This window comes from Henckelia pumila, unplaced genomic scaffold (genome assembly GCF_033568475.1).
Source record: "Henckelia pumila isolate YLH828 unplaced genomic scaffold, ASM3356847v2 CTG_461:::fragment_3, whole genome shotgun sequence".
Lineage (NCBI taxonomy): Eukaryota > Viridiplantae > Streptophyta > Magnoliopsida > Lamiales > Gesneriaceae > Henckelia > Henckelia pumila.
In genome coordinates, this window is record NW_027331831.1 from 11,890,175 (window position 1) to 11,916,587 (window position 26,413).

Consider the following 26,413-nt stretch of genomic DNA (forward strand, 5'->3'; position numbering starts at 1 on the left):
TTATGGGCTTGGGAGCCCATGAAAGTTATTGGGCTTTTGGGCCCATTGGGCCAGGGATAGTGTTATTGGGCCTAAGCTAGTGTTAATGGGCCAAGTTTTAAGTTAATGGGCTTGAGTGTAGGGCCAGCAGTCCAGAACCATCCATGAGAAAATTTCATGTGTCCTGATTATATATTTAATTATTTTTATGCATTTAAGTTATTTTAATATTTATATGTTAGTAAGAAAAATTAAATTAAATATATATGAAGGACACACAATTTATTTAAGTACATGCATTCATGAAATCAATTTTTATGCTATGATTTAATTTCTATGGTTGAGCAAAATAAAATATTTTAGGTGGAAATTGAAGTAGTGTGGCCATTTATGTATGAGCAGTTTCTGCCATTTATGTATGGGCAGTTTTATGCCATTTATGTATGGGTGGTTCGCCACCAGCCTCGTACGATGGTTTCCTAGACTGATCAGTCGCACTATGAGTCACACTTACGGATAGGACCATTCGATGTTAAGAAAATAAATGCTCAACAACTCAAGTATGTATGTTATGTATTATGTTATTTATGTTTATTTAAGTAAGTTATGTTATGAAATTTTTAAGCATGCTCATTCATGTATATGTATGTATTAGTATTAAATTGTTTTAAATTATTTTAAACCCTTGTTAGTATGCATGTTGGGCCTCTAGGCTCACTACACTGATATGGTGCAGGTGAGTACGTAGAGGAGCAGGTTACTCCTACCGGTGGTGAGGATGTATGAGCCGTGCTGCAGTAGCCCCGTGACCGTGACAGCTTCTGAGTCACCGTACTGATGTCTTATGAAACATTTTTAATATTTTTATGGGTTGAGATGTTTGAATATTTTATTAAGTATTTTTAGTGCATGCACACAATTTTTATTTATTTTATTTATGCAGTATATTTTAAATTATAGGGTTGACTCAGATATTTATTTAATTTAAAGAATGCCTTTTATTTTAAGTATTTTATTTAGTGCATATATGTATGGGCATATATGTACATATATTTATTTAGTAGTATAAAAAAAAAAAAAATTTCCGCATATTTATTTATTAGAGAGTTAGGGTCGTTTCACGACGCCTCGTGGACCAATCAAAAACAATTTTCGATCGGACCAAAAATAGAATTTTAACATATTAAAATTTAATTTAAAAATTAAAAAATTAATTTTTCCCGCGGGCCGCCCGGGACATTCCCGGGCTGCCCGCGCCCTAATGGGGTCGGGCGGGCAGCGACGATCGCTGCCCCTGCCCCGGGCAGCGATCCAATCGCTGCCCAGGTTTTTGCCCGAAAAAAAAAAAAATTTATTTTTAAATATTTATTTTGTTTCAAAAACCGAGGCTTAAAATTTTTTTTGTACAATCGATTAATTTAATCGCTTGATCTGAGCAACCTGGCTCTGATACCACTGTTGGAGAACCCGGCTATCAGATCAATTAGGATTGATACCCGGTGCAGCGGAAGTTTAAAATTTTTGTATGGAACGATTCCATAATAGGTATCAACCTTACGATTAAATTGTGTGTGTGTAAAAATTAAATAACAATTATAAATTTTTACCTCAATCTCGAATCGAGATTTTGGACACCAACAGATTGCTCTGCTCTTGTTGTATATCCCTGGAACTGATGGACGAACTGTTCTTCAATCAGGTCCACGAACGGATATTTAATTCCTCTGATAGATTGCACTAGAAAATCTATCAGAAGTTTCTACGAAGAGATTAACGAATTTGATCCGTTAAACCAGACTGCAATTCAAAATTCACAGACTGGATTTTCCGAGCAGAGGGGAGAAGGGGGGCGGCCACTACTGAGAGAAAAATAGGTTTTTTTTCGAAAATTGTGACCTGTTGTGTGTAATTTCTGTACTGCAATAACTTATTTATAATGTAGGCCACTAACAGCTTAGGGCCCATTAGTCATAAGTTCAAGCCCGACAAGCAAAGCCCGCATGTTCAGAAATTAATATAAAATTCATCGCGACTCCGATTGATAAAACGATTTCACCAATGTGCACAGAAACCATTTCTGCACCTTTTAAAGTCAAGATAAATTTTTCTGAATCCGAATTCAGTGGTTTCCAAAAATGTCCATCCCTATGTCATTTTAGGAAATCTTACTCCTCTACTCATAATTAAGAAGTCCAACTTCTTTGTTCATTAAATTTAACTCTTTAAATTTAACTATCTCAACGGGGATTAAAAATCCATTACACTGTGTGACCCTCAATGGTTCAGGGATACAGCTAGCCGTGGGCTCACAACTCCTTGTGACTCGGAACAACAATTTCCGACTTGCCCATCGAATCATGGTAAGAGCGCATAGCAACATCGCCCCATGATTCCCTAGGTATCACTGATAGTGCCTACAAGAACCAATAGATTTTGGTTAGCGTACAGTACGGTCCCTTCATCCATATATCTCGATCGAATCAACAACCATTGGTATATCGAGAGTCGTTCGAGATTCGATAACTATGCAATACATCTTGAAGATCAAATAGTGACATCGCATGTGCTACTAAGAAACCATTTCTTAAATCACATCATGTACTCTGGCCAGAGATTCGTCACACTAATATCTCCTCAGATCACATAGGATATCCACACTCGCAAGTATGTGGTGAATCCTTGACAACAAAGCATCGACTCCTATATGTGTTGTAACTGTACCCAATCCCGACACCTGATGACCCCAATAGAGTCGGTAAACGAGTCAAAGCACAGTACTAGCATATAGAGTCTCAATGATATTTCAAGTAGTAAGGACTAATGGTGTACAACCAAAACCGCGGACTATATCTACTCGATAAGTGATAACCACTTGGAAAGTCCGGATAGGGTAGTTCGATCATTCATCATATGAATATCCATTTGCATGCTTCGAACATCTCTATGTTCCTTACCAATGAAACGTGGTACTCCGCATCGCAAATGCTAGTCTCAAACTCGAGCGATCCTTATCCTTATTATCGGACGGCTCAATCGACTAGGAACAGTTTAGAATATACAGTGACTATAAGATGTGTTTCATGATAGACATCTCCATGTTCTACCACATCTTACATACACTATAGTATATTCAAGGTCTTTATCAAAACAACAATAGTATATCATAATATAACAATATGAAGAAAGATAAAGTCATTGCCATTAATAAAAGTGTAAATAATATTAAACAAAAGATTGTTTATACAAAGAGTCATCAAAGCCCTTAGCCACAAGTTGGCTCACTGGGCACCCACTCTTTCACTCCATTCTTGTCCAGTAACTCCCCCTTAATTGCCATCATTTCTATTTAATCTTGGATGTTACAACTCTTAGTTTCTAGCTGATTATTGCCTCTTAATTCCATCGATTATGGATCTTTATTTCTGTTGGAATGCTACCGAAAAGTTGGGTCTTCACATCCCACCATCCTTATTGAGAGTTTCGTCCTCGAAACTTGAGTCGAACTGTTCTTAAAAAAGATAAGGTATTTTTTTCCGCATCTTTTCTTCGAGTTTCCATGTGGCTTCTCTTTCAGAATGATTAGACCACTGCATTTTAACGTAGGAAATGGTCTGTCACCTCAGCACTTGGTGCTTTGTATCCACAATTTGAATAGGAACCTCTTCATACTTTAGTTCCTCATTCAGATTCCCTTCTATTACGAGGGGTTCAATTTCAAGGACATGACTTGGGTCCGAAATATACTTTCTTAGTTGTGAAACGGGAGAAAAATTATGAATCCTTGACATATCTGGTGGTAATGCCAGTCTATATGCCAATGTCCCCACTTTGTTCAGAATCTCGAATGGTCCGACATATCTCGGGTTTAACTTCCCAGTTTTTCCCAATGAATTGTGGTTGATATAAAACGCTAAGTTTTACCATAGAAACCATCTCTTGTTGGAAACTCTTCGAAATTTGTAATATATCAAATCTTGATTTGAATTTGATGCGAGGTTGGCACTTAACATCCGTTGGATCATAATCTCGATCAAGCTCTTTGTTTAATTGAACTTGCATTCTTCCTTATGGGTATTTCTTCTATTGGAAGACTATGGTCTTAACTTAAACTAAATAATACCATTATTTTTTTATTTTGTAGATTCTGAATTGGCATACCACATTCACTTAAAAATATTAATGAATTATACTCTAAACATTCGAATCTTGTTTTTTTTTTAAAAGTGACAATGATGGAAGGGAATCGAATAGATTTTCTATCATGGAGTAATAAAAATAGAATATTGCTTGTATTTATGATTATTTCATCATAAACCAAGGATTTTGATATCTGAAACAAATTAACGATAGAAAAGAAATAAAAATTAATTTAACTTATTATAACCAATATGATTATGGAAAATAAGTAAAATGATTTGGATAATAGAAATGCGTTATGGATTTTATCATGTAGATGGACAGTGACTCTGAAAAACTCGGACAAGTGAATTATCCAAAAAATTAACCATACCGGTTAAACAATGAATTAGCTACGTCAAAAACGTAGTCAATTGTGAGGAGATAAGTCTAATTATAACGATCTACAAAACTTTTTAGCTCAAACAAAATTCCAGAATAATCCAATCAAACAAATAAAATTAGGATGATAAATATATAAAAAAAAATATTAGGTTATCTAGACTATGAGTGAAAAAAATATATTAGCAAATAGGCGAGACTGATAATCATATTTTATCATATGACTGGATAACATGGTTGGATAAAATAATAACAATCAAAAGGAATATATTTTTTAAAAAATGCAAGTTTGAAAGTAGCAAATTTTGATATGAATATCAGAGGTAAAACTGAAATGATTTATGTTGACTGAAACAAGAAAACTAAAAAGGACGATATTGTCAAACAGACTTATTGAATCAAGATGAATGATGGCTTGACAAAATAGAAGTGTTGCTCAAAATGTATAATCTAAGGCGAAAGAAAACAAAAAAAAAAAAGTATACAAAATATGGTATAGATCGATACAATATCTAAACCTTTGGGAAAGATAAAAAGAGAAATCAATTTAATAGGTTAGTTGAGAGGAAAAAAATAACAATGAATATATATATTTTTTTAGAGACTAATAAATTATTTTGTATCCAATCTTATTTATACCCAAAAATAATTTTGATACAATTAATCTCCGTAAAAAGTTTTCTTATTGGCATAAATCTACTAGTTGAACCCAATTTACTTAATCTTACTTGGCTCTATCAAGTTCCCAAAAACCATCCTCTCGGCATGTTTATTTTAGCCGGACTTTTCTTAATTCTATCTATGAAGATTACGTACCAAATTCCTACTAGATGAATCACTATTAGTTGAATTCCTCTGTAAATATATCACAAATCATATTTTTGAATAGTTCAAACCTAAATTCCTTTAACTGAGTTTTTCTTAAATAAAATCATCCTTAATTGGTATACCCTTAGCTAAACACACAAGATATTGTGTGATAGATCTATGAATTAAAATTCATCCTTTCAGTGATAAGCTTAGTCTGTTGCATTTCAGGCATGTCTACTTCTATTGGCTCTTTTTCATGTGCGTACTTAACTGGTGTTGGGTTGTAGCTAACTTTATTTGAGTACTTGCACGTCCCATAACACATTCAAGAAAAAAAAAATAAAGTTCATTCTAGAATCATATTACTCTTAACAAATTTATTCTATCAGCCATCTATTTTGTCATATCGTATTTGTTTTTCTTCCCCAACTGGTCTATTGTCCTAGCTGGTCTATCTGAACTAGGACTGCTTCATAACTGAATATTTTTTTTCTTAGCAAGAAGCACCTTCCATCCGGATTATGGAACCTGGCGGCTCTGATACCACTTAAATGTCACGCCCCGAAACCGGGCCTAGTTGACATCGGCGTTGTTTAACATTTCGAATCGTAAAACAACAAGCCACGTAGTATAGAAAATAGCCTTCAACCAGTCTTTTACATAATCAAATATTTCTTTACAAAATAGAAAATACGACAATAGCGGAAGCGATAAAATAACAGAAAATAACTACTAATAAAACTTCAACTTGATCACCAACCCCAGAATGCATATTGTTCATCCTTTTCTAACTTTTCTTCGGTATCTGGGGAGGAAAGTAAAGGGGTGAGTGTTTTGGGAAACACTCAGCAAGTGGGGGCCGATCGAGCACGATAAACACCAAAAATATATTTACATGTACACATGTATATTTCATAATCTCGAAACAAAATAAGCATGCTGAATCTGAACAAATACGAAGCAAATATTGCACTGTCAATTATCTCATTTTCCGTGGTTCTACTGATCAGTCCCCTATATGTTACTCCTCTAAGGGGCGAGGCCAAAGGAACGGTTATTATAACCCACCGCATCAGGGCCATATCAAATCAAATAATCGGAAATTCCTTAACCATTTCTAATTCGACTCTCAACAGTGCATCTCAAATATTTCCAAATATTTCTAAATAATTCTAACATGCTTCAAATAATATCACGAATATCCAACAAATAATATATATCAAAGTGGAACAAATATATGTATAATGCCGATCGAATTTCAAAAGTATAATTATTTATTGTATAAAACTTAACTCATACACAAAAATAAATATAAGTGTAGAAACTTATATCACACAAAAGAAAGGTAGAAGCCCACTTACCATATTTGATTTATAAGCAAATCGTGTAGGGAAATAGGACAGAAAATCTGCACGTGAAATGGACATAATGCTTCTTCGAAATTGGACAGAAAATACAGTTCCTCGATCACGTTTCGGATTCAACTTCGGGTAGATTTTTGGAGTTTGATTGTTGTAGGTGACGGCTTCCAAAATCAGAGCAACTTTAGGTAAAATACTCCTTCGAATTTGGACAGAATTCTGCTCGAAAATGGACAAGAATTCTTCTTCGAACTTTGGACACAAAACGCCTTCGAACCGATGCCGCGTTCCGAGTTTTCTGGGCAGATTTTGCACTCCGAAGATGAGCAGAAACAGAGCTTCAACTGCTGTTATTGGTGCTCGAATTTGGGCAGGATCTTACATGGTTTTGGTGCTCAAAATGGCATATGGCTGGGACTTGAATATGAGGGATTGTGGTGCTCAAAAATGCACCTTCGCCATCATCTTTATAGGATGAAAAATGGCAGCTGAAGACTCCTCCATACTTGTCCAGTAACTCCCCCTTAATTGCCACCATTTCTATTTAATCTTGGATGTTACAACTCTTAGTTTCTAGCTGATTATTGCCTCTTAATTCCATCGGTTATGGATCTTTATTTCTGTTGGAATGCTACTGAAAAGTTGGGTCTTCACAAAAGGTTTACTTTAAAATTATACGTGCTCATAGAATTTCAAAACTAGTGCTAATAAACTTAAACATGTAGCATAATCAAAACTTAAAACTTATGAACTTTGAGGCGAGATCCCCCGAGTCTCAGTAGTCGGTAGTAGGCACAACTCAAATCAAGACCTTGCTCTAATACCAACTGAAACGGCCCTAACCTTTAGTATAGTTAAAAACTAAGTTAAAATGCGGATTTTAAGCAATAAATTACGGCATGACCTGTTTAAAAGTTTAAAATCCTCCAACAACAACACAGTAACAAAACCACAAAACAAAACTGACTATCATCAAAAGAACGCACCAAGACATGAACATAATTTACTAACAATTTAAAGTTAAATGAAATCATAAGTGCAACGGTTAAATTATTGACATGTTATAAAAATATTCGCAGGGAAAAACACATCCTCCACTAAACTCGGAAAGGAAATAACAAACTGTTTGCAAACTTATTATAAATAACTAATTGCGGAAAGGAAGACAATGTCAATGGGTCTCGAGCCCTTCTTGCTGCTGCGGCCTCAGTAATCCCGCCCGACCTCAACATCAACCTGCTCATCTGCACCATATAAGCATAATGAGTCTAAAGACTCAACAAGTAAAATCCTTGATAACAAATACTAGTAAATACATGCACACACCTTTAATATAGTTGTAATAAGCTACTTTGAAACTTTACCCCAAAAATTCTTTGATTAAATGAAATAAGACTTGGACTTTAAAGAGATCGCATACATTGAACTCACTCAACTTTAACTTAATTCTGGATTATTTTTCTGTGAATTTAGATACTCGATTGTGACTCCTCGTTCGATTGATCAATCTATAGCTATATTATTATGCCGACAAGGAAACCAAGATTTCTCCCGGCTCCACATTGCCCTTTGATGGCAAGGAAATTGAGATTTCTCCCAACTCCGCAATACCCCTCTTTGGAAAGAAAATCGAGACTTCTCCCAACTCCGCAATATCCCTCTTTGGCATGAAAAATCGATATTTCTCCAAACTCCACATTGCCCCTCCAAACTCCACATTGCCCCTCGTTTGGTAAGGAAATCGAGATGTCTTCCAACTCCACAATACCCCTCGTTTGTCAAGTAAACCGAGACATCTCCCGGATCAAAATTGCACGTCAACAGTCACAATCAATTCTCCTCATTCAAAACATTTTCTTGCCTCAACCTCAAACTTTTACTTTAACTCATTCTTACATCAAACTTCCTTTGAAATAACACCTTTTTAAACTCAAAAACAAGATAAATAACATGATTTAAATAGGGAAATAAGTGATGTTAATGGTTGTCCCTAAGCATATGAACAACCCTTGACTCTAAACTTTTCCCAACTTAGACTCGTTATGGGTGATCGGCCAGTACGACCCTTAAACTAACAAATCCTTAACCGAATTGACTCCCGCTTGAACCGGTATCTCCTACACCCATGAACTAACCAAAAGACCATACCTTAACCCCCAAAGCTCACTAGACCAGCCCATAATCTACAGCACTAGGACATCTCCTTACAACCCATAAAATTTCCACACCGACCACCCGACACTAATTCGCTCCTAACTTGGCCATCCCATATCCGAAACGACTCCAAATTGAACCGAAAAAACCCTCACATCCTAGACTCGACCTAGGACCAGTCCCAACACAGCCCTAGTCGTCCGAACCACCCAGCTGAACTAAATGCAACAGCCGTATGCAACGCTCCAAAAATCTTCACGAATTCAACTTGTTCCAACAACCCCTATCAAACTTATCCTTTACCACCAGCCTATGACCACGCTACACGACACCATGGAACATCACTTGACTCTTCTCCAGCCCCCGAACCATCCTGGGCCAAAGGCTTCCCACTCAATCCCAGTTCAACCATAACGCAAGCGATCAAGTCCCACAACTTACACACAAACCACCCTCACAACCATCCCTCAAGGCAACCTCATCCATCATCAATACACAAATAAAATACCCCAAAAACTAGATTATATTCATAGCTAGTGCATCCCCTAGACCATCACCACATAATTTTCAAAATTTCAAAAAAAATTGCCACAAAAACTTCAAAATTTCGAAAACCATGCACAACAATGGAAAATCATTACATGGCTCACAATATAACTCAATATCAACATAATATAACATGGAAATTTCGAAATAACACAAAAATCCAGTAAAAAATAAGCTGGAAATTCGTAATCATAGCTCCAATGGTGGAAAAATTCGAACTACAACTATAGCATGACAAATACATATAGTAGACTTACATGGTGCATCAAAAGGAGGAGACTTGCCTTAAACACAAAAATTACATAAGAAAACAAGCTCGAAGGAGGAGAAATATATAGCAGCTTGCTCTTGAGTTCTATATGGACTCCGGCCGGTGAGTGGGTGGAGCGGTGACGGCGCTGTGGTGAAGGGGGAAGGAGGCGACGACAAGGGTTGGGAATATTTTAGGTTGAATTAAGTGTGTGAATATGTATTTGTGTGTATAGGTAGGAGTTTAAAAGTTGCTACTTTAAAACTTAAAGTGTGAAGACCCAACTTTTCAGTAGCATTCCAACAAAAATAAAGATCCATAACCGATGGAATTAAGAGGCAATAATCAGCTAGAAACTAAGAGTTGTAACATCCAAGATTAAATAGAAATGATGGCAATTAAGGGGGAGTTACTGGACAAGAATGGAGGAGTCTTCAGCTGCCATTTTGCATCCTATAAAGCTGATGGCGAAGGTGCATTTTCGAGCACCACAATCCCTCATATTCAAGTCCCAGCCATATGCCATTTTGAGCACCAAAACCACGTGAGATCCTGCCCAAATTCGAGCACCAATAGCAGCAGTTGAAGCTCTGTTTATGCTCATCTTCGGAGTGCAAAATCTGCCCAGAAAACTCGGAACGCGGCATCGGTTCGAAGGCATTTTGTGTCCAAAGTTCGAAGAAGAATTCTTGTCCATTTTCGAGCAGAATTTTGTCCAAATTTGAAGGAGTATTTTACCTGAAGTTGCGCTGATTTTGGAAGCCGTCACCTACAACAATCAAACTTCAGAAATCTACCCGAAGTTGCGCCGAAACGTGATCGAGGAACTGTATTTTTTGTCCAATTTCGAAGAAGCATTATGTCCATTTCACGTGCAGATTTTCTGTCCTATTTCCCTACACGATTTGCTTATAAATCAAATACGGTAAGTGGGCTTCTATCTTTCTTTTGTGTGATATAAGTTTCTACACTTATATTTATTTTTGTGTGTGAGTTAAGTTTTATACAATAAATAATTATGCTTTTGAAAATTCGATCGGCATGATATGTATATTCGTTCCACTTTGATATATATTATTTGTTGGATATTTGTGATATTATTTGAAGCATGTTAGAATTATTTGGAAATATTTGGAAATATTTGAGATGCACTGTTTAGATTCGAATTAGAAATGGTTAAGGAATTTCCGATTATTTGATTTGATATGGCCCTGATGCGGTGGGTTATAATAACCGTTCCTTTGGCCTCGCCCCTTAGAGGAGTAACATATAGGGGACTGATCAGTAGAACCACGAAAAATGAGATAATTGACAGTGCAATATTTGCTTCGTATTTGTTCAGATTCAGCATGCTTATTTTGTTTCGAGATTATGAAATATACATGTGTACATGTAAATATATTTTTGGTGTTTATCGTGCTCGATCGGCCCCCACTTGCTGAGTGTTTCCCAAAACACTCACCCCTTTACTTTTCTCCCCAGATACCGAAGAAAAGTTAGAAGAGGATGAACAATATGCATTTTGGGGTTGGTGATCAAGTTCAAGATATGGAAATTCAAGAATTTATTTCAGTTTTATTTCTTACTACGTTATTACTTCCGCACTTGTGTTCTTCACTGTAAAAACAGTTATGGTTTATGAAATAGACAGGTTTTTGGCAAGATTTGTATTATGAGGCTTGTTATTTTAATGTTAAATTGTTAAACAATGCCGATGTCAACTAGGCCCGGTTTCGGGGCGTGACATAAAGAGTTGCTACTATACTTTTACAACTTCTACACTACTCTCAAAAAATTACTTAAATTCACTTATCTTTAAAAATTTATCATTTGAAGGGATTTAAATATTATTTACCCGGGTTTTAAAATAGCAAATTTTGAAAAGTTATAAAATAAACTCTACAATTTCGTAAAAAAAATTATGGCCACCCGAGAATTATTAAAATAAAACTTTATCTATTTTCCTCAGCTTTTCAAAAATCTCAAATCCGCAAAATAAAAGATACCTCCAAAGTTACCGTCTCCTCATGCCGGACTCGGAACCACTGAACTCAAGAATAATTAGCTTAATAACTAACAAAAAAACATTTAAAAGAATTTAAACAATTTAACTTAGAAATTAAAATTATAAAATTTATGTGAATTTAGGCACGTAATCTAAATTACGGAATTTTAGACGCTACCGTTGGGAGTTTGATATATGGCATGGTATGTTCTAGGCTTGATTTAGCCTATGCTATAAGTGTTATTTCAAGGTTTATGGCCTATCCAAGACACTATCACTGGGAAGCTTTGAAGTGGATCATGAGATATATGAAGAATACTTCAGACTTGGGCTTGAACTTTGAGAAACAGAAGGCTGGATTGGATCAGATAGTAGGATATGTTGACTCTGATTATGCTGGTAATTTGGATACAAGTAAATCATTGAGAGGATATATCTTCACACTCTTCGGCATAGCTGTAACATGGAAGTCCAACCTCCAATCTGTTGTTGCACTCTCTACAACAGAGGCGGAGTATATAGCTGTAACATAAGCTATTAAAGAAGCTATAAGGCTGAAGGGACTGTTAGCAGAGCTTGGAATAGAGCAGAATAAGATTACAGTGTTTTGCGATAATCAAAGTGCAATTCACCTGTCCAAACATCAAGTATACCATGAACGGTCGAAGCACATTGATGTGCAAATGCACTTTGTAAGAGATGTTATATCTAAAGGAGAGGTGATCTTGGAGAAGATACACACTGATGAGAATCCAGTTGATGTTATGATTATTAGAAGTGTTTCTAAAATTGAGCTACCTGATCATTACTCTGAACAAGGTGGAGATTGTTAAAAGTGTTTCTAAAATTGAGCAACCCGATCATTACTCTGAACATGGCTAAGTTCAGCTGGGATTAGAATTAATGATATTGGGCCGAAGAACAAGAGATGGGCCATAATGTAGAGAAGGAACTAAGCTAATTTAGGCTTAGTGTTTGGGCTTGATGCTAAAGCCTAGAAGCTTGCATCGTCTTGTTTAAATAACACTTGCAACTGTTCCAAAAACATGAAACTGAATCAGTTCTTCGAACCAGTGGAGGAATCTTGGAGCTAAAGTTCAGAAGTAGAGTCTTCAAGAGAAATCGAGAAGCTAAGAAACTTGATTGTAATCTTGTATGCATATTATCGTTCATAGTCTTCATAGAGATTGTAATCCAAACGAAGCTGGAATTTCTCTTGTTTGTGATCAATAAAGATTATTGTGTTGCTCTCCCGTAGAGTAGGCTCGGATCACTGGCCGAACCACGTAAATCATTGTGTCAATTGTTTTACAGTTGTGAGTGATTGTTGTGTTAGTGTTTGCTGTGAATTCGTGAATTGGTTTCGTGTGGCTTGTGTTGGTTTACTGCTTGAGGTTGCATCAGAGAGTTCTTGCGTGAGTAGTGATCAACTTATATCATATTTTTTTTTAAATCCCAACACAAGGAGATAATAATTTTTTTCCCCTCAAAGTTTTTGATTAATTGACTAAGGTAGTGTCTGAGAGAGCTTCTAGGAATCACTTCTCAGTTTTTTCTTTACAAAATTTCATAAAATTTCAAATTTTATAAACGAAAAGCTGGGAAGTGCTTCATAAAAACTCTCCCAAATACTACCTAAAAATCCCCCAAAGAGTTTGCATTTTAGAGTTAAAGTGGTCATAAATCACAAACATATAAATGTCAGCTAAGATGTTTTAACATAATGGTTCCTAATATAGTTGTGGATGTACGCCAGTATGTCTACTCTTTCCCAAGTTGGAACCCTCTTATCAAAAATATTTTGTTTGGGGTGTTTGCATTAAATTTTCACGATAAAATTAATATATATATATATGCACTTTGAAACTATACTCTAATATAAATACATTTTTTTTATAAATTCAAATCGTCTGAAAGTGTATTGTAGCGACATAATAAATCCAATGAAGGTTGATTATAATATTGGTGGGTGACAAGAGATGGAACTATAAAATCCAATGCAATAATTCAAGTACCAAAATAAAGGGACCATTCTAAAAAAAATCATAGGGCATGTAGCTGCTAAAAATAGTGCTGCCAATAATGTTTTTTTTTTTTCAACGGAAATGGTAATTTAGAGGCTGGAAAATATTCTCATTAGTTTCTGAAAGAGGCAGGCTATGGCCCTTTGTCACAGCAAGAGCCAGCACATGCACAACAATTTAAGCCTTAAATGTTGAAGAATCGTCTCGTATGCAAGCTAAGATGAACATGTACTAATCCCAAAAAATAACCCCCCCCCCCCCCCCCCCCCCACACACACACACACACACACACACACACACACACATATTGGTTAATGGTTATATATCCAATAATCCCATGACATGTATTTTCTTGGAATTCAAAAATCATTGTCTAGGTTAAAATTGGAGTTGTATGGCCACCATAAGTTATAAGATTAGATATGATCTTCTGAGACATTCTATATATGGACCTATATCCGTGAAACGGAATGACTCGATCCACATTCGCAGTGAAAAGTGATACTTTAGTCATAAATAGCTAGTAATACTTTTTAATGAGTTGGTTCGAATCAAATCAAAGATTCATCTCACAAAATTAATCCATGAATATTAAATTTAAAATCACACGTTCGATTATTAAGTTCGTCACACAACAGTTTTTTTTCCTCCTTTCTAAATTTAGTATCGTTCTAAAATTCATTCGTTAGCATTGTAAATATCAAGTCATTAACAATAATATTGTTTCAATAAAAATTTGTTTTATCACGTAATATATTTTAAATAATTTAAGCAATACTATTTGTACTTTAAATGGGTGTACAACACTTTCTATGCTAATTTTGCCCAAAATGGATTGTAAACATGCACAAACCCGTCATTCCGCCAAGACTATTATTGGGGTATGCATTTAGCTTAATTGTTTTGTAACCCCGTGGGAGACTTTGAATTTGAACTTCATACACAATTAAGGCACCTTTGTAATTGCGAGTATCGTGACTAAATATCATTGTATCATTTTGTATTTAACTGAAGTTTTATACGATAGTTTGAGTTGAAAAATGGCTATATTATTCACATATTTCAATTCATCATTCCATTCTCCATCATATCATGACACGAGTCAACCGGTGTTTAAATTGTTGTCTTCTCGATCGGTTTTCTTCGGTTTGAGTTTTTACACACAATTCCATGCATAATTTGAAGCATAATAACCATAATATTAATGATGATGCTAAACTTGAATTATTCGAAATCAAATTTTATATCAATTGCAGCATTCAATCCTGTATGTCTAGTACTCTACCCATTGTTAAATAAACGATAATATATGATTGTAAAGTACTGTATAACCAAAAACTCTAAAGTTGGATAGATTGATTTCAAGTTAAAGATTTCAAATTCATAATAACAAATTCATTGGTTAATTTGTTTTGAGTAAAATCTACTTGAAAATGGATATTAAAAATTTCCTACAAAGACCCCATCAAATATTCAAATCCAAATCCTTGGAACGAAAGAGAAAAGAAAAAAAAAACAAAGAAGACCGGAGAAAAGTAACACATTTTTAGTCATTGTATTGTCATTCATCGTTGTCGTCATTGTCGTCGTCCTCCTCGTTCTCATCCTCGTCCTCGTCGAAACTTAATAATTCGTCGTAATCTTCTTCTTCTTCCTCTTCTTCATTGATCTTGTGGTGGACTTTGCAGACCACCAAATTCTTCATCCAACCAAGAAAACGGAAAGAAAAATTACAATGAGAATTGATACATATATATATAGCATACCAACTACCAAGTTAGAAATACTTGAAAAAATATCATGATTTTCCAAATTTCAAAACGTTAAACTTTTTTTTTCTATAAAAAAATTTCCATCTAAACCCCTAAATCCATTGAATATTGATAATTAACATTGATGTTCTCCTACATGGCTCATGTGAAGAAAATAAAATCTAAATTACACATCTATTAAAATCTACCTAAACAAAAATAGAGGGAAATAACAAGTTTTTTTTCCCTTCAATTTTGAGATACCAGGAATCATGTATTCATGTTGCTTTATTTCCACCCATTATTTTTGCTCAATTGATTTTAGTATGTGTAACATAGATTATATTATCGTCGCATGTGCTACGCGTAGGAAAATATCATTGCCAAATAGGTGTTATTCAATGAGTTTGGTGTATTCACTTGAAAAAATGACAAAAAAAGTGGTATGGGATGAAAATCAAATTTAACTAATAAGAAACCAAAATGGGTCAACTTGCAAACTAAAACTTGTAATCTTCCCATGAAACAATGAAATTAACCAAAGTTAAAAAAAAAACGATGAATATCAAAGCATCGAGGCCGAGCGCGCATTAACATTTACAAACTTAAGCATGTTTCATCAAACCTTTAAGCATAAAAATCCTTCATTTTGTATGAATTTAAAATCTTGAGTGAATAATAGTACTTTAAATAATGTTAAAACTAGAGTAAATTTAAGATGAATCGAATAATTTTATATTAGAAAACAAATGGACTTAAGGAGAATATATATAAAATTTTAATATTATTCTAATATATTTTTTTAAAAAAAAATGTAATATTCATACTGAAAAATAAAACCCCCGCTTGGGCGCTTTTAAAGCATCAAGCTAGCCTCATACGGTCATATCGTCAACCGCAACAGAGCTTTTATCCAAATTATTCTATTTTAAGTTACCATATTTATAAAAATATGTACACGTGAATTGTATGTGCGTAGGTCGCTAAAATATAGTAATAGATAAGGGGAAATATTTTTTTGTTTATTAATTAATTTGTTCAATTTTGTGTTTTAGTCCACTAAGTTTTTAAAGTTTGCTACATAACATTAAATTTTTGGCTATTTTTGTCAAATTTCATGTGACACTAGAGAATATGATATAATATCGAAAAATCTTGATTTGACACGTAAAATTATGACTTGTCATATGCACGATTGAATCAAAATAACCGAAAATGAAAAATTGATGTACCAAAATCAGACTTTGAAAAGTTAACAACTACCTAAAACTCATAATTAGACAAGTTAATGGAAAAAAAATCATTCATTCAATCAAAATTAATAAATAAATAAAGCTCAAATTAATATATACTTACTTTATTATCATCTATAGTCGGAATGGCAGTTGGGCTGCACCTATACTCAGCAATCTTCCACTTGGTTTCATCTCCATCAGGATACCTTCCATTGAAGAAAACATATTTGTTCTTGAATCCAATAATGTTACTTCCTTCGAAAACGATGACATGTTTTTTGTATGCGCTCCAGTAACCACTCGGTGTAGCTCTTATCGAATTATCTTCTTCGGTACTTTCAGTGAAGAAGAAGGCTACATTGTCCCTCGTAAGTTCACAGTGATCTGCATGGGATTTAATTTTAAAAGAAAACATTAATGAAATAATGGCATAACAATGTATTTATATATATAATTAATGAATACTGACATATGTAACACGTACAATTCAGAAAAAATATATATATATAGAAGAAAATTAAACGAACTTACTCATCGGAAGTTGTTCGGGATCAAATTGGTACACATCAAGATCCATGATAGCATCAAGAGGCAGCTTTTCGCCGTTTACCTTCGGAATCAAATAATATTGTATCAATTGATTCTCCGTCGGGTGGAACCGAAACCCCAATGGAAAGTTTGAGTTCATTATTGGGAGAGACGAAATTAATGTCTGCAAGGAGATGAAATAATACCGGCTTGCGGAGGCCTCATGTGGTGTATTAGGTTAATTTATATATATACAAAGTGAATTAAACATGTTTTGTGCATGTTGGCATTAACATGAAGTCGGTTTTCGAATTCAGTCAAGGTCGTTATTGGTGTCCTTGTGTGCTTGTATGATTGGTTGGTCAATTTGTGAGATGAATATGTTGTTTCATTCTTCTCGTCAAGTCAAAAAGTATTATTTTTTATTCTTGGTATTGATCGGATCGACCTGTCTAAAGAATATTTATGTATAAAAATTAAACGTCTCGTAAGAGATAATAATATTTGAATTTTTTTAAAGTGGATATATATATATATATATATAAAAGATATTAGTTTTAAATTAAGGAGTTTTCCTTGATCTAAAAATCCATACTATCTATATTATCTTATCTATCTACACTATTAGTTTAAGTTAAACTCTTATACTAACTAACTTTTGGTACTATAGTTTTCGTCTGATCTATTATCTTCTACTATTTCAATTTTAAAAATAATAACTATAATTTAAATTCTAAAAAAAACATTATTTTATACATGTTTTTTTTTATATCACACATATTGCGTGTTGAGATATAAAAGAATCGAACTGTTCGCGAGTTATTCGGAGTTTGGCTCGTTAAAAATCTCGTTCGAGCTCGTTTGTTAATCTTATCGAGTCTAGCTAGCCCGAGCTTGATTTCGATTTAATATATAATGCATTTCATTATCAAATTACCATTTTGATGATACCAAAAATTTCACCTCGGGTTCGGTCTGGTAGAGTAGATTTTCAAATTCTTCAGCGAAACAGGTCGGGTCGGGTAGCACGTGCTCTGCACAGAGAGAATCTAAGTTAGGGGGCGCCGAAAGTGTTTTCGGCGTAACCCCTCCGATGCTTAAGTCAGTGCTCAGAAAATAAAGAGCAAAGAACGGGAATAAAATGAGTGAATATGTGAATAGAAGAAGTGAATGTCTAAAAGCATAAGAAATACATGGTATTTATAAAGGTGGAGGGGTAAGTTACCTTGTTGAGATAGAATTTGTGTTAGAGTATGACTCAATCAAGATGACGGCAAGGGCTCTTGAACCGCCTTATGAACCTTATCTAATCCCAGATTTGTGGGGATTTTATTCATGCAAGGATTCTCAAGTGTTTTAAGTCTTTCAAACTCTTATCCTTTGTATTGGGCTCGGGCCGAGCGCCTATCTCACCCTAACAGAGCTCGGACCAATGCGATCAGGGGCTAAGACTTGGATCATGAACATAACATTTTTGTTTTGGTTGGGTTGTTCATCAACTTTGGGCATTTTCATAAGATATAAAATGAACTTTGGATGATCCTTCTTGGACATGGATTATCGGGTTCGGTTCGGATCAGACCCATATATTTTTGGGGGGCATCAATAGTACCTCCTCCTTTTGGTCTAAAAGAAGTATGAAGTTTAGATCATGTGGTCTGGTTGGATCCCGAACCCATGTAAGAACTCTTAATTAACCAAGTACCCATAATATTCCCAAACCGGATAGTGACCACTCTGGTTTTACCTGAAAACTATAAAGACCGAGCGTAAGTAACAATCCTGAACTGTTTAATGATAGGACCATACCATTTCAAACAATAGTCAAACAAGATCTTCTTATTTTCGAAGTGTTTGGAATTTGAGATAATTACATCGTGCCGAGCTAGTCGAGCTTTTGAGTTTGGCCACGAATCGCATGGTAAGTGCCGAGAAAAGACCACGAATCCAGTGGTAAGTGCCGAGCTAGTCGGGCTTTAGAGTTTGACCACGAATCGCGTGGTAAGTGCCGAGCTGGTCGGGCTTTTGAGCGTGACCACGAATCGCGTGGTAAGTGCCGAGCTTGGTCGAGCTTTTGAGTTTGACCACTAATCAGGTGGTAAGTGCCGAGGTGGTCGAGCTTTTGAGTTTGACCACGAATCACGTGGTAAGTGCCGAGTTGGTCGGGCTTTTTGGTGTGACCACGAATCGCGTGGTAAGTGCCGAGCTTGGTCGGACTTTTGAGTTTGACCACGAATCGCGTGGTAAGAGTCGAGCTGGTCGGACTTTTGAGTTTGGCGATGAATCGCGTGGTAAGTGCCGAGCTGGTCGGGCTTTTGAGTGTGACCACGAATAGCGTGGTAAGTGTCGAGCTTGGTCGGGTTTTTGAGTTTGACCATGAATCATGTGGTAAGTACCGAGCTGATCGGGATTTTTAGTTTGACCACGAATCGCGTGATAAGTGCCGAGTTGGTCGGGCTTTTGAGTGTGACCATGAATCGCATGTTAAGTGTCGAGCTTGGTCGGGCTTTTGAGTTTGACCATGAATCGCGTGGTAAGTGCCTAGCTTGGTCGGGCTTTTGAGTTTGACCATGAATCGCGTGGTAAGTGCCGAGCTGGTCGGGCTTTTGAGTTTGACCATGAATCACGTGGTAAGTGTCGAGCTGGTCGGACTTTTGAGTGAGACCACGAATCGCGTGGTAAGTGCTGAGCTGGTCGGGCTTTTGAGTTTGACCACGAATCTCGTGGTAAGTGCCGAACTGGTCGGGCTTTTGAGTGTGACCACGAATGGCGTGGTAAGTGTCGAGCTTGGTCGGCCTTTTGAGTTTGACCACGAATCGCATGGTAAGTGCCGAGTTGGTCGAGCTTTTGAGTTTGACCACGAATCCCGTGATAAGTGCCGAGTTGGTCGGGCTTTTGAGTTTGACCACGAATCGCGAGGTAAGTGCCGAGCTTGGTCGGGCTTTTGAGTTTGACCACGAATCGCGTGGTAAGTGCCAAGCTGATCGGGATTTTGAGTGAGACCACGAATCGTGTGGTAAGTGCCGAGCTGGTCGGGCTTTTGAGTGTGACCACGAATCGTGTGTTAAGTGCCGACCTTGGTCGTGATTTTGAGTTTGACCATGAATCGCGTGGTAAGTGCCGAGCTTGGTCGGGTTTTTGAGTTTGACCAAAAATCGCGTGGTAAGTGCCGATCTGGTCGGGCTTTTGAGTTTGACCACGAATCGATTGGTAAGTGCCGAGTTGGTCGGGCTTTTGAGTGTGACCACGAATCGCGTTGTAAGTGCCGAGCTTGGTCGAGCTTTTGAGTTTAACCACAAATCGCGTGGTAAATGCCAAGCTGGTCGGGCTTTTGAGTGTGACCACGAATCGTGTGGTAAGTGCCGACCTTGGTCGGGCTTTTGAGTTTGACCACGAATCGCGTGGTAAGTGCCGAGCTTGATCGGGATTTTGAAACATCTAGTCATATGTTGGGCCTTATTGCTAGATTGCATGCCCTCTATGATAGGGCCTTACTGCGAGCTTGTACGCCCGACATCTGTAAAATAAAACAAACAAAAATACAAAGCGATAGAAGTCCAACAAATTTTATCAAAAGAAAACAAACATATAATTTTGATAATAGGAAATGTCTCAGAATATTATTTAATAAATGATAATAAATTTTAAAAATAAAAAATTAATAATTTAATTCCAACATAAAGATAATTGAAATACTTATCTCTTTAATGTGTTCTCGATGACATGTCTTTGGATGTATAGTAAGATAACATCTTCTATTCTTTGACCAATGAACCGACTTGATGTAGCAAGCAAAAATTGATCTACACTGTCCAAAATGTGTATCAAAATGTTTTGAACTCGTGATAAAAATTTCAAGTTATTTCAACGGTTAGATTTTTTTCCAGATCACGACACAAAAATTATGCGAGCAGATTGTGTTGCATCTTGGCGGTCCGAGCCACCTTTCCCCAAGCACCAAAAAAGTCAGATCAATATCTTCACCGTTCAGATACTTTATAACATGATTAAAAATACGCATAACAAATTTTAAATCGATCCGATGGTTCAATTAATTCCTATGAGTTTTTCAAGATTCTGATATGCAAGCCCTGCGAGGAACACGTAGACGCTGTGCGAGCGAGCAGCGTCTGTTCGGCGGTCCAAATATGATTCTACAAGCCACCAATCACAATCTGCACAATTCAAATTCTAGAAAACATATTAATGAGTATGCATACAAAATTTGAACTTGATCCGACGGTTCAATTAATTTATATGATTTTTACAAGATTCTAATATGCAAGTAATGCGTAGAACACAAAGAAGCTGTGCGAGCAAGCATTGTCTGTTCGGAGGTCCAGATTTGATTCTACAAGCCACCAATTACGATCTTCACCGTTCAGATTCTAGAAAACATATTAATGAATATTCATAAAAAATTCGTACCCGATCCGAAGGATAAATTAATTTCTATGATTTGTGCAAGATTCTGATATGCAATCCATGTGAAGAACACATAGAAGTTGTGCGAGCGAGCAGTGTCTGTTTGGCGGTCCAGATCTGATTCTACAAGACACCAATCAGAATCTCCACAGTTCAGATACTAGAAAACATATTAATGAATATGCATAAATAATTTGAACCCGATCCGACGGTTCAATTAATTTCAATTATTTTTGCAAGTTTCTAATGCGCAAGTCATGCGAGAATCCAAAATTTGTTTCTTCTTCTCTTTTCTTGTACTCACCATCCTAACCCTTTGTTTTCAATTTTCAACGGACGACGCCAATTGATGATACCAAAAATTTTACCTCGGGTTTGATCTGGTAGAGTGGATCTTCAAATTCTTCAACGAAACAGGTCGGGTCGGGTAGCACGTGCTCTGCACAAACAAAAGCTAAGTTAGGGGGCGTCGAAAGTGTTTTCGGAGTGACCCCTCCGATGTCTAAGTCAGTGCTCAGAAAATAAAGAGTAAAGAACGAGAATAAAGTGAGTGAATATGTGAATAGAAGAAGTGAATGTCTAAAAGCATAAGAAATACCTGGTATTTATAGAGGTGGAGGTAAGTTACCTTGTTGAGGTAGAATTTGTGTTATAGTAGGACTCAATCAGGATGACGGCTAGAGCTCTTGAACCGCCTTATGAACCTTATCTAATCCCAGATTTGTGGAGATTTTATTCATGCAAGGATTCTCAAGTGTTTTAAGTTTTCCAAACACTTATCCTTTGTATTGGGCTCGGGTCAGGCGCCTATCTCACCCTAACAGAGTTCGGCCCAATGCGATCAGGAGCTAAGACTTGGATCATGAACATAACATTTTTGTGTTGGTTGAGTTGTTCATCAACTTTGGTCCTTGCCATAAGATATATAATGAACTTTGAATTAGGCATGCTTAAGGGTCCCGGAGATTCGGTTCCGGCCGGTTCCGGTCCTTCCGGTCCCGAAACAGGCAGAATCGAAACTAAACCGGTCCGGTTCCGGTTACGGTTTTAAAAAGCTTGGAACCAATTCGAACCGAAACCATTTTATTTGGGTTTCGGGCCGGTTCCGGTCCGGTTCCGGCCAGTTCCGACCGATTCCGGCCCGGTTTGTATTTTAAAAAAAATACAAAAAAATTATCCCAAAATTTAAATTTTTATTTAAGAATATTTGTTTTATTTTTGAAAAAAAAATTGAATTAAAAATTTAATTTAATTAATAAAAATTCGAATGTTATATACGCGTTTTGAATTTTCAAACACATATTGATTCATTTTCAAAGTAATTTAAGCTTCGAATGAAAAAACTTTTATTTGCATTAATTTTGAACTCAAATAATACTTGATAATATAAAATTTCTATAACATAATAACTTGTAACATTTATTTTCACAATTATACATCTAAAATTCATCACGATTTACCAAAATATACTTCGAATACTCCGAATCTTCGTCGAAACTCAAACAATATTTTTTTTTTTCAATTTGGCCCTATATTAAAGGCCAAATTACAATTAATATTTAATAATAATATTTAATAAATACATGCAGTAGCCGTTTGACAAGTCAAAAGGCTACTGCATGTGTGCAATTGTGCCAACGGCTTCACAATTGCTTTGTTAATCTTTTTTTTATTATTATTATTTTTCTGATTTTTCTATTTTTAATTTTTTTTACCGGTTTTTGGTCCGGTTCTGGGTCGGATCCGGTGATGGCCCGGATCCGGTTCAGGAACCGGAACCGGAACCGGATTAACCGGTTCAGAAAATCCTGAACCGGTTCAATCCATTAATTAATGGATTGGTCCCGGTTCCGGGTCCGGTTCTTCCATACCGGATCCGGTTCCGGGTTTTTTGATTCAGGTCCTGTTCGGTTTCGGGCCGAACCGGACCATTAAGCATGCCTACTTTGGATGATCCTTTTTTGACTTGGATTATCGGGTTCGGGTCAGACCAGACCCATATATTTTTTGGGGCATAACATTTAAAAACCAACCAACTAGTTTGCAAACAACCCATCGAAAATCGAAACATAGTAAACAAAATGGGAAATGCTACATGTACACATTAAGTTACACATTGGCTTACACACTACACATAAAATTACAAAATCATCCCTCAACTTGATTTAAAAAAATCTTTCCAAAATACATTAAGAATATTTATATAATTTCAAATGCAACGTGTAACCCAACGTATAACCCTTCGTGTACATGTAGCATCATACTTAGAAAATTATAACTTTCTTTTCTCTGCACGAGTTACGTTGCTCTAGACCCTGAACCAAGCTATGCTTTACAGTGCAGCAAATGCACTGTACACGGAATTGTTTCTGGTGGGCCGACACGGAATTTTAGCCCATTATTTTTACAATTTCTGGTTTTGGTCCATTAACTTTTTCAATGTGGGTTTTGGTACACTAACTTTGCATTTTCAGCTTTTTTTGGTCCAACTGCATACGTGTCAACTTCTGATTGGTCCAAAATGATGACGTGTGATAGGTTCATAATATTTATATTTTTAGTGTCATATTTCTCGGGTTTTTATCTTTTGCATATGTTAATTGGTGCATTTTTGTTGTGTTTTGTAGTTGGAGGAATTTTGATGATCTTAGACAAAATTTGGGCTAAAAGAGTTGAATTCTATCACATTTGGAGTTTCCAAGAGAAATTTTGAGGAATTGAGCAAACTAGAAGAGGATCTGGAGCAAGGCGTGGGCGCGCTGTGTTACTACGCTTTTACTGTCTGGTGGGAATTGAAGATTTCAGAATTTGAGAAGAAAATACCATATTTTAGGAATTCTAAATATGGTATTTAATTTATGGAAGATTTTTGAAAGAAAAGATTTTATTTTGGATAAATATTGTTGGAGATTTATTTTTTTTATTTAAACAATTATCAAGATTATCTTGTAGATAATCTTATCTTTTTCCTAGATTTTATTTTTATTTTTTCTTTTTTTCTTAGTTTTACACGTTAGTTTATGGATTTCTAGAGATTTCTGCCTCCTTCTGCACGCTCTGCACGGCCAGAGTTCTTCTCTTTTCCTCTTCATAATTTTTAGGTTTGATCGTTTACAGTTCTAGAGAATTATGAAGCCAACTATGTTTGGCTAAGTTTTTAGTTCTGATTCAAGGAATATTTCTTGTATTTCGATTCATCACTGTGAGGTTTTGAGTTTGAATTGATATTCTTGTTTGTTTCTAGTATTGGTTAATTTATGATTTATTTCATGAAAGTTGTGAGTCGATTAATCTGACAAATTAATTGATTTTACGTCTTTTGAATGCTATCCATGAATTCAGTGATCCATAATTGTCATGAATGATTGGTACTTGAGTAGAGATAGATTAGATGTGTTGTGCTATCATAACATGTTTGATCTAAATAAATCAACGAAACTAAATTTAACAATTGCAGTTATCTCGATTGTTAGATTTTAGGATTAACTGTTTTCACAAATCGAAAAGCTATTTTTAATCAATATGGAACGCTATCGTGCCCAGTTGTTTATTGATAAGTTTTGACTAAATGCTGGGTTTGGTCAATTAAAATAGGAGAACACAAAAATCTTAGTGGCTATCCCTTTGATTTTAAGGTTAATTGCTAGAAACTGCATGAATAAATTATTTGTTAGCCGATGACCAGTGATATAATTGAAATACGAAAATTCCTTGAATCAGAGTTTGGTAAAATATTGAATTTCTTATTTAATTATTTTTTCATCCCATTTATTATTTAATTTTCGTAATAGTCTTAATTTTTTATTTTATTACTGAATACCAAAAACCCCTCTTTTAACTGTTTTCACTTGAAAGAGATAAATTTTCGTTCCCTGTGGATTCGACCCTGCTCGCCATTACACTCATTTTATTCGGGAGTAAGAATTTAAGTTTGGTGGCTTGACGACAGGCCCATCAACGTGGACCAATCAGAAGCTGACATGTATGCAGTTGGACCAAAAAATACTAAACATTCAAAGTTAGTGTACCAAAATCCACATTAGAAAAGTTAATAGACCAAAACTCAAAGGAGGTACAGTTACTGGACCAAAAAACTTATTTTCCTACTCGAAAAGCCACCGTACTATGTTTCCAACAAAGTACCATAGTTGAGGGTATTCACGGTTCGGATAACCTCCCGATCCGAACCGGAACCGAAAATTCGGTTTGAACCGAAAACCGAACCGAAAATTCGATTCGGTTTTTGGATTTCTGGATTTTCGATTTTCTGTTCGGTTTTTTTCGAACGGTTAACTGAACCGAACCGAAAAACCGTTTGTTTTTTTTTTTTTTTGCTTTTTTTGGTATTTGAATTTCTTTACTAATCAATTTATATATGTACATCAATGTGAGCTCAGAAAATTAATTTTGTGAAAAAACTGAAAAAACAAAAGTCATAATTGATAATTCGTTCTTTTTAAAAAAAAGTAATTGATTTAATTATTTATCTAATTATTCAAATATACATTACCACAATTCAAGTCATGTATGTTTGTGGATTCAACTTGGAAAATGTATTGATTTAGTCATTTATTGATTTTAAATAATATTATTTTTTTCTTAAAAAAAATATAGTTTTTTTCAAATAGAAATAATTAAAAATTAATGAAGTTATTTTATTATATTATATATACACGTATTTGCATTATATATTACATTATTTTTATAAATTAATTTAAATTTTAATCACATATATGTACGTGACTCAAATTATAATCAGTTGTTCACTTTTCGAGAAAGTTCATCAAGTAATCAACAGAATTTAAAAAAAAAAAATCCGGTTAACCG

The 26,413-nt window shown here is 35.5% G+C and overlaps 1 protein-coding gene across 1 annotated transcript; it reads right to left on the reverse strand.

The window, feature by feature from the left end:
- Nucleotides 1-15,208: 15,208 nt before the first annotated feature.
- LOC140872009 (NAC domain-containing protein 13-like) lies at nt 15,209-17,321 on the reverse strand. Its single transcript, XM_073274747.1, has 3 exons — nt 17,165-17,321; nt 16,755-17,017; nt 15,209-15,346 (listed from the first exon to the last, which is right to left on the reverse strand). Exons 1-3 carry the CDS (start codon nt 17,319-17,321, stop codon nt 15,209-15,211), a joined length of 558 nt encoding a protein of 185 aa, XP_073130848.1.
- Nucleotides 17,322-26,413: the final 9,092 nt, after the last annotated feature.